Source organism: Sinocyclocheilus anshuiensis, unplaced genomic scaffold (genome assembly GCF_001515605.1).
Source record: "Sinocyclocheilus anshuiensis isolate Anshui unplaced genomic scaffold, SAMN03320099.WGS_v1.1 scaffold138, whole genome shotgun sequence".
Taxonomy (NCBI): domain Eukaryota; kingdom Metazoa; phylum Chordata; class Actinopteri; order Cypriniformes; family Cyprinidae; genus Sinocyclocheilus; species Sinocyclocheilus anshuiensis.
The window spans coordinates 83683-94001 of record NW_015546017.1 but is presented as its reverse complement, the minus strand read 5'-3'; the positions used below and the strand labels follow the sequence as shown (position 1 = coordinate 94001).

At 37.7% G+C, this 10319-nt stretch overlaps 1 protein-coding gene across 2 annotated transcripts in view; it reads left to right on the top strand.

The window, feature by feature from the left end:
* The window catches only part of LOC107698528 (pleckstrin homology domain-containing family M member 3-like), a 48725-nt gene that overhangs the window by 25644 nt on the left and 12762 nt on the right, over positions 1-10319 (top strand). For both annotated transcript variants that reach the window (XR_001635356.1, XM_016499552.1), the window contains exon 7: positions 8475-8632. Coding sequence is in view for 1 of the 2 variants with exons in the window: in XM_016499552.1 (XP_016355038.1) it covers positions 8475-8632 (158 nt within the window). In the remaining variant the exon portion in view is untranslated. The remainder of the gene's footprint in view (positions 1-8474; positions 8633-10319) is intronic.

Here is a 10319-nt window from a genome sequence, read left to right as displayed (position 1 = left end):
TGTTCAGTTTTTTTGTTTTTTTTACCCAGACATTTAAAATTAACACATTTTAGAGCTGTAACAACAATACCATGATACCGTTAAACCGTGATATTTTTTGCTTAAGGTTATCATACCGTCAAAATATCATACCGGCCCATGCCTAGTCCATTATATGGAGAAAAATCCTGGAATGTTTATTCTGGAAGTGAACTAATCCTTTAAAAGTGTACGCTTTTTTTCTTCTTCCAAAAACAAGCTAGTCTTTTGAACTTTCTATTCATCAAAGTATTACAAAAAATGTATCATGGTTTCCACAAACATATTAAGCAACAGTTGTTTTCAATAATAAGAAATGTTACTTGAGCACCAAATCAGCATTTTGGGATTATTTATGATGGGTCATATGACACTGGCGAATTGTTTGCTGAAAATACCATCAAAATAAAATAAACATGTTTTTTTTTATGTCATTTTGTGCTTGTTGTGACAGCATTCTTGACAGTGTCACTTGTTTTAATATTTAGATTTTTAATGGAATGACATTCATACATTTTTGTGTGGCTGATGTGTTAATATCTTTTTCTGGGTCACTGTTTGTTCACATACCTCCTCGATCCACCTGATTGTGATAAAAGACTTCATCGCATTCACACACACAGAGACACACCTGTAGCACACATCAACACCATGCGCTGTGTCTGTTCAGTGTCGTCTGGCAGTGGGAGTTGAGAGGCTTAAACAACAGTGCAGATATAATGATTTGTAGTGCAAAAAGAGCTTATTTAGACTCTTAGTTCAGAGAGTCACTGTAGATCTATGTGCAGCCTCAGTGTCAATGACACACTAACCTTCTGCTTTTCACTTAGTGTTGTGAATCCATCTATAATATGTTTAACAGGGTTTCTGCAGGTCTTGGAAAAAAAAAAAAATGTCCCTTCCACAAATTAAGACCTTAAAAGGTTTTAAATCTAAGCAGAAAGTCTTAAATTCATAAAGTCATTGCATTAAATGTTGCATGCACTGCAAAATGTTTTTGTCAGCATTTTTGTCTTGTTTTCCGATACAAATATCTAAACAACTTTAAATCAAGATACATTTACTTGATGCAGAGTGAAGATGTGAATTGTTTTTGGAGAGACTTTAAAACAAGAACAAGCATCTGTCGATGACGTACCTGATTTAAGTTGATTTCTCTGAGCCCAATGGCAGATATTTGTCCTTTTTTTAAATCATAAATTCACTTTACTTTGACAACTTTCCCAGAAAACATCTTAATTTAAGATTTTTTTAGAAATTTGCAATGAAAAACAAGACAAAAAATACTTAGAAGGATCATTTTTGTGCAGTGTTTTTGTATCAGAAGGTACATTCAAAGTTTTTTGTATTGGAGATTGGTTGGAAGTTGTGCTGTGCCAATACAACTCATTGTGTTCTCTTTAGACATTTATATTTAGAGAACATGTTGACATATTGTGTTCCCTTTAATTTATTCCTTGAATTTTCTTTAATTGGTCTTAAAAAGGTCTTAAGAAGTTCTAAATGTACTTTCATAAAACCTGCAGAAACCCTGGTTAACAGCTCATATTTTGATCAATTTTAATTAATTTGCTCCTGTTTTTGGCTTATTGTAGCATCAACTTTTTTCTCTTCTCACAGTCTTCGTTAAAATGTTTAATTGAACTAAAATTAAAAAATGGACATGCTTGAATTAACTTACATGCTTGAAATAACTATATAACTATAATAAATATAGGAAACCGTGATCTCATCTCTATTTCTCTCTCTCCTTTCCTCATTCTGCACCCCGTTTCTCCATAGCCCCCTGTTACCGTGCCTGAATTTTTGTCATTCTTCTGTTTCTTAGGAATGACCCCTGCCCTTATTTTTCTGTTGCTCTCAGAACATCTATTCTCCTGTCCCACATCCCCTCTCCCTTCTGTCTCCTGGTGGGAGGCTGGGGTCTCTCTCCACCCCTTGTTCCCCCCACCCAGCTAACTAATTACTGCCATTCAGGAGCAACAGGCAGAAAAACAAAGCGTGACAGTCCTGCCTCTGCTTCCATTCCATTCTATTCTTCCCCAACATCCCAATGCCTGACACTGCCTCTCTGCCCTTTTTTCACATGTCTTTTACATTCTACATGTCAATTACAGCTTGTCTTTTTTATTTCATTAATAGCAAATTTTATTTATTTATTCATCTATTTTTAATTATTTTTAATCAATTCAGTTGATAAATAATGTTTAAATATTTTATTTCTCTTTAAACCTCAAACCCCATGTAAGACCAGTTGTAATAGGGATGCTTTCTCTCTCTTTTTCCCAGGGCTCTGATGAACAGTCTTGCTCAGTATTGGGTCTGTGGGTCTTAAAACCGAGTACAGTGTTACAAACACAGACCGGGTGTCAAAAACAAAAACTCTTTAAAAGTGCATAATATTGTTTTCTTTTGTATTGTTTATTTTAAATCGGTTATCTGTCACAATACTTTGTCTCGTGCTTGCATCTTTGAAGGGAAACGACACGGTTCTCTGTGGTTCTTAAATGCTCTCTGTACTGTCAGTACTTTGTCCCTCCTCTTCTCGTGTACTTCTTATACATGGCATTCGCCGCAAGGCCCTTATGCTGTCTCCCCCACTGGCCCAAATTTGAGGCATTTCCCATTCACGTCACATTACTTTCTCTTTCAGCTTCTTAATTGGCTTACCTTATTAAGGAGACATTTTCTTTTAGTGTTGCTACTTAATGCCGGTTCCTCCGCAGCTCTGGAATGCTCGCCCTCCGTGTCGAGGTCACTGAATGCTGAACTATCTCCAGCAAGTCTCCAAACACTATAGACTAAAACCAAATGCTCTCCCCATTTAGTTCGAACAATTAGCACAGAGTTTTGGGCAGTCGTCTTTTTAAAAAAATGACCCCGTTGACCATATTTGCTTGCGTAAGACTTGCCCAGAAGCCAGCTTTGTTTGGCCACAGCCTTTTGTTTTATATCTCCACTGAAAGAGTAAGAAAAGTTTACTTGGTGCACTGAGATGGACAAAAGTACGAGTGCAATAAATGCTAATGTATTGTATGTGTTGTACCGAAGGCAACAGCGTTGGTCTTGCCAACAGTATGCACTTCATTGAGCTCAGGCGGCAACGTTCAGGTCCTCGGAAGTTACATATCGGAATCTGAAGGAATTCTTCCTCACCAAGAGAAAATTCGGCTTTCAATATATCCATAAAACCATCATGCTTCAAGGGTACCTACATGGCACCTGGTCTACTGTGACCAAAACATTCACATGGTCCACATATATGTTGAAACGTAATGCTGTTTCTCTCGTGCCCACTTCATACGATACCCTGGCAGGCCTCGCACACACTGGTTGTAATCCTGTTTTGCGAGGCCCTGGCAGGGAGGGTGTTATCTAAACAGAGCTCACACTCTTTTTATCCGTCTAATCTGGGCCCTTTCTCTGCCGTTTAATGGAGCAGGCGAGGGCATTAGGGCCAGGGTTGAGGAGGGGATGAAGAAGTAGGCGCTAAACTGTGGTTTTAGTGGATTAAACAGCTAACGACAAAGCACATGCAAGACAGGAGCAAAAGGTGGGGGATTTGGGGGGAGTTGATTTGGCAGACTTCACCCATGCTCCACACAATAGCCCATAATTTAAAATATAAGAAATATAATCCCTCACATAGAAACTGCAATCCAAATGACTATAAAATATCCCCCTATAAATACTACAAAACATAGCCCTATAATAAAAATTATAAAAAAGTCCACCAAAATGATGTAACCGTTTCAAAACACAGGAATATTCAATGATCACAAACCTGACTCATCTTTAACCATATTTTCAAATGTAGCTTAAACTGTGCAAAAGTAGGACACTGTCTAATATTGCTTGGTAAATTATTCCAGTTATTAACAGCTCTTGCAGAGCAAGCTAAACGACCAAAATCAGTAACCCTAAAGGCAATCACCTCATAGCGAAGCTCTTGTTTGTCTTATATTTTCAGTACGCAAAGAAACAAATGTTTTTAAGGGTGAGGGTGCAAGGTTATTAACAATTTTGTACATTAAACAATTTTAAAACAACAAAATTGTCAAAAATAAAACAAATGGTACTTTTTGATTATAAAACTTTTGATATCTATTAGGTTTCTTGTCAAATATTTTTAAAGCATTTTTATATAAGGTATATAACAGTCTAAGAGTAGATTTTCCTGCTTGTGACCATGAAGTAATACAATAGGAGAAATTAGAAAAAAAAAATCAAAGAATGCAAAAAGTCTCTTGCAGCTTTTTTTTTTTTTTTTTTTTTACAAATTTACAATTTCTAAGTTGAGGTGTCACTGCACAAACTATTTTAATTACTGTAACTCATTTTAAATCAGTTGAACTTGTCTAGCAGTTCATGCATAAATTCACACTTTCACTATTCTGTCAGTAACTCTCTTCAACAGCCCTCTAGCTCTTCACAGTCCCTCCCCATCAAGCCTGGTGCAAGCGTATTCACTGTTTTGCTCACCGTGCCTGCTAAATTATTGAAATGTTTAATTACTCCCTCTGCCAGCATTGATCGAGGGGAGTATATATCATCTTTACCAAAGGACGGCAAGTGTGCTCACCCCACCGCTTTGATTGGTGGCTTGCAACGTTTCCTTAATGGCTTGCTATATTACTCCTCCACATGGGAAAAGGCAGGGTATTGCCTTCAGGCTTCTGTCAGCCCGGTCAGAGAAAAACAGGGCTATCTGAACTGAAAGCTACTTGATGGATGGATGGTTAAGGGCTCTCCTGGTATCTCTACTGAGAAAGCCTGCCAACAGCATCACCTCTATGTTCATTGGGCAATGACAGTGACTGCTTTTTAGCAGTGTGGGTCTTTCTGCCTCGAGTCCCTTTGGCTTGTACAGTGCTTTGGTGGAATGTGAAGAATTTTTATTTTATTTATACTTTTTATTTTTAGATCTTTTTATTTAAATGATCTAGAGAAGCTACCTTTAAAGGCACTATATGAAAAATAAAGATGATGATGATGATGATTATTATTATTATTTGTGAGCATGGTGTTGTGGCATAAAAAAAAAATCTCTATTTTTCAACCTTTTGACTATTTGTCTTAGAGTACAATACATGGTACCCAGTTAATTCCCATGTACCAAAATTAGGTATTAATGTACAAATGCAAGAAATGTACACTTTTTGGCAAACAACCCTCCAATATAACCTTACAAACCAAGTTTAAGTAACTAAACATGATCCGGCAACTTTGTCCATGGCTGTAGAGTCTAAATTCCCTGATCCCACAAAAAACTTCCCCTTTTCAACCCATTCTCCCCGTTCATGCTGCATATGTGTGTGTGCGCATGCGTGTCTTTCGTGGGAGACCACGGTGGTCCTTCCTTTCTTTCTTTTCCCTCGAGCCCTCACATCCCACCCTCCCAAGCTCTCCTCTCTGCTCCACTGTCCCCTCTTCTCCTCCTCCATTCTTTGGCTGGTTCCTTGTGGAAGGGCTGAAGAATGCTGGCAGGCCCTTTAATTGGTGTGCTGCAGTGCTGCCAGGTGTAGCCACTTGTCTCTGCTCCCTTGGTGAATATGCACTGGAGGTCTAGGCCCCTTCCCCTGTCTCATTCAGCTGCCCACAATACGCCTTCTTCAGCACCCCGCTTTCAAAGACCAGGCCGATTTTTAACTACTCTGGCCGATAATCTGTTTGGTGTTTTTTTTTTTTTTTTTTTTTTTGTACTTGGCTCCCATTGTAACATGTTCTTAAGTGTTTGTCCAGTCGCTGAAATTTTCAGATAAACCTCTAACTGTTAACAGGAGGATTACTGTCCATTTGATAATGGAATTTATTTTTGATTTTTGCATTGACATTTTGAACCTGTTCATCTCTCATAGCTGTTGAACACATTTGGTGAAGCCCATTTGCTAGCTGAATTGCTTAGGTCACGTTTTACACTTCCCTAGGTTCCTCCTCCATGCTTTTCCATCCCATTTCTCAGCATGTTTAAAGCGTATAAGTTGGCCTGCAAAGAATCTGCACCTGCAAAATGTTCCCAGATAGTTCCACAGACCTCAAACTATCATCTTTCACGAAGTTCTACACATCCTCTGTTCCTTCGCATGTTTGTTTATGAATGTTTTGGTGAATTTGCATCAGCCTTCTGCTACAAATAAAAGTGTGGAATTCTGTTTAACACATTTTGCCATATTTAAATGCATTCTGCAGTATTTTGAAAATCTGTAGGGCTGGGCAATATACCGGTAGAAATTTGTCAGTCGGTAGAGATTTTAGGCTATTGCATTTATCAGGGCTCCAGACTGCACCTAAAACGGTCGCATTTGCGAGCAAAAATATTAATTTGCGAGTGATATTTTTGCTGAGATTGCCATGGCGTCTATATAAATGTACATTTTATGACTTAAAAATTTGCATGTAATGCCTTTTTTTCCTGCTTGTTTTGCAATCACATCTTTTGTTATGTTGACATAAACCACAAAGACGATGCGCATCAAAGTTTTAGTGGGAAAAAAAAACTTTAATCTCTGCCGAACAGCAGCGTTGACGGCACACCTGCTAAAAATAGCTCCAGTTGTGGCAGCACGAGAGCGATAAAAAATTACGGAGCTTTTAAAATTCTGCCATATTCATAACAAAATTTGTTACATTAATTTTACGTTATTATAAAGTTATTTTATTTTGAATTCATATTTTATTCTTTAGCGCCTCAGTTCAAGCGGCACGTGAACCCATCATATCTTTCTCTTTACTACTATAGTAGGAAATAAACATGAATAGACATCAGTGTTATAAGATACAGTAGAACTTACTGAAATTTCTCATGTAATCGCTCATTCAGTGTTTTAAACCGCGGAAAAACATGTAAAGCTTGTAAACAATGCCACGTAACAATACATTTACCTCAGAATAGCCATTCGGCGTCAATAAGCTCATTAGTCAGCTAATAATAATAACTATAAAGAGGACCATTTTGCTAAATGTATGCGCTATATTACATATTCATATTTTTACTTAACCTGTTGTCTACATAAGAAAGAATGCAAGGAGCTAAAGATAAAATTCAACACCTCCTATATAATTGCATGTTACTAATGAATAAAAACAGACTGGATGTGTGCAAGACGTATGACAACATTTATAGGATGCATTGAGGAGGAGCCCAAACTACACTCAATGGCCAAGTGATGCTGACATAGTTATAGTCAGTGATATTGGCACAGATTCTGTGTAATAAACAATTCTTTGTGACTGTATATACTTCTGAAGTTGGAAAAGATGTTTAGCTCCTTCTTTAAGTGAATCTTAGTTCCCAGAACATCTACAAGATGAATTAAAATGCTGATGCTGTAAAGGAGGGGAGACATATTAACATATGACAGTATGACTGAAATGTTAAAGTGTTTAAAAAAAAGAAAGAAAACACGTTTATTCTGTGGCACTTAAAAAATAATAATTTGTCACCTAATTTTGTTGCTTATAGGAGCCAATGGCTCCTTAAAGGAGTAGTTCACTTCCAGAACAAAAATTTACAGATAATGTGCTCACCCCCTTGTCATTCAGGATGTTCATGTCTTTCTTTCTTCAGTCGTAAAGAAATTGTTTTTTGAGGAAAACATTTCGGGATTTCTCTCCATATAATGGACTTCTATGGTGCCCCCGAGTTTGAACTTCCAAAATGCAGTTCAAATGCAGCTTCAAAGGGCTCTAAATGATCCCAGCCGAGAAAGAAGTGTCTAATCTAGCAAAACGATCGGTTATGTTCTAAAAAAATGTTACAATTTATATACTTTTTAACCTCAAACGCTCATCTTGTCTAGCTCTGCGTGAACTCTGTTTTTTCTGGTCCAAGACAGTTAGGGTAGGTCTAAAAACTCCCATCTAATTTTCTCCAACTTCAAAATCATCTTACATCGCTGCAGAAGTACCAACCCAGTGTTTACAAAGTGAACATGCAAAGATCATCAAATGCCCTTTACAAAAAAATGGCAAAACAGCAATGTAGGACAATTTGGGACAATTTTTCAACTGCTATAAGAGGCAAAAGAAATTCAGTTTGCTGTCTGATAGACATGTGTGCACAAAAGGCTTCCAGTCATAGAGTGCAGCTTTATGTACTAAATTTCTGTAGTATTTATTGTTAGTTAGACCTCTCTGAAAAATCTAAAGCACTCTTTATATAGTTTGTATCTTTATACTGTTGAATTTATTTGTCCAACTGCTTATAATTAGTTTCTTTGTTCTTATTTTATTACTGACTATTTACTTGTCTTCTATAAACTAGTATTAGTGTTTGTTGTGGTATCGATATTGTGACATTTCAATGGTATCTAAAATGCTGGCATCGTAACAACCATATTTCCAGCAGAAATAACTATATTGTAATGTATAGTTCTTGTGGAATACAGCGACTCATGTTTTAGTCATATCACCCTCCTCTACACTCCACTCTTGTAATGTCTTTCTCTTTCTTGCAGGTCATAGATGGAAAGCTTGCTCCCTTCCTCTCTAAGGTGATCAAGTTTGCCAGCTCTCACGTCTATAGCTGTAGTCTGTGCCGGGAGAAGGGCTTCATCTGTGAGCTTTGCCACACTGGCCAGGTCATCTATCCCTTCCAGGAGAATGCCACCAAAAGGTGAGACCTGTAGCCACTGTTTCACCTCTAAATGTCTCATGTTCTTTAAGATCTATGAAAGCAGAGAAACAATGGCCCAATGGCCCAAGTACAAGCCCAAGTAACTTAATTTTCTGAGCAATTTTTTGTACTAATTAGTCTCAAGGTTTTTAGTGGATGTGTGAACACACTTTCCCTCAAGGACAGGTGTCCTAGCAGAGAAATCACAGGCGTACATCAAAGATTTTCTTCATCACTGATGATGATGATGGTATTGGTAATCCCACGCCAGTTGTCTGTCAAATGGTCTGCAGCTCATTGCTGATGATTGTCCAGCCCCTGTCTCGTGTTAGTCACACCCAGCAGGCGGTGGATTGAGGTGTGATGGTGCAGTGATAGGCCACCCTGTGTAAGGGGACAGTTAATCCTTCGAGCATCTCAGCTTTTTTCAGCATGCTGTGTGTTGTCCGCTTATGGCCTGCAGCTGATAAACCGCTCTCTGGTCTTCATACCATCAGTGTGACTAGAATCTCTCGGACTCTCCAGCAAAGTGGAGTACAGTTCCCAGAACAGATGCTGCTGTTTAAACATAGCTACTCACACGGCAACACTGATAAAGCCTCAGTGATGATTGGTTAGGGCTGCTACAGTTAAAGTTCTGCATTTTAAAATGAAATTTTACCTTATTTCATATTAAAATGTTTCATTTTATTCTGTTCTGAGTGATTTTCTGGATTTGAAAAAGAACCTTGTCACATTTGTTGATCATGGAAAAAAAATATTTTGAAACAATTAGTAAAAAAATCAATACATATTATATATTTTTTTTTAATTAATAATGCATATAAAGTGTATATACACACATATATTTGCACAACGTAGCAAAGGACTGCATGCGTGAAGACATTAATTACATGTAATTATATAAATCGAATTGCTGCATTACTGTTAGTAGATATCGATTCACTGATAGATCCATTCAGGTCTGTCCAAGCGGTTTGAATGTGTCTGTTAGTACAGCTGGATCCAGGTGTTGCAATAACTGCTTCACTGTTTAGTTTATCCAGAATTTTATGGGTGTGTTTGTGTGCACTTCATGTTGTATTTGTAACAGTACATGCTCAATAAGGACACAAGCCTGTGGTCATAGGAGCAGAAGGTGTCTCCACACCCCACCGTAAATCCATAAATTCCACAAACCACCACCACACCTCTCTGATGAGCAAGTACACCATAGCCCTTATGGCTTTGGATCCTTACTGTTGGAAAGAATTATTTATTTATAGAAACCAATTTAAAATAGACATCCTGTCAGCTAGTATTATCTTGTTAGCATGGTTTAGGTTTTATTCATGTTGGGCGTGCTTCAAATTGTACGATTTTTTCAGCTCTGGTCGTCTGTTTAACTGATAGTTCTCTATAAATAGGAAATCGTATTTGGAGTTTTTAAAATAATCAAAAACAAGGCTTTTAATGCTTTTGTGCAAATCATTAACCACTTTCAGGAATAGACCACCAGTAGTTCTTCTGGTTAGTATGGCACAACCTCTTGGCCAACAGTGATCTTGGGTTTTAGTCTTGGCTTGGCAGCCCAAAAACTTTAACCACTGGGCTACTACCGCCCATGATGGTGCACAGAAAGAAGTTGTTTCTCTTTAGAGGACTGAGGAACCCTTGAGCTTCTAATTGTTCTAGTAAAGGAGATATA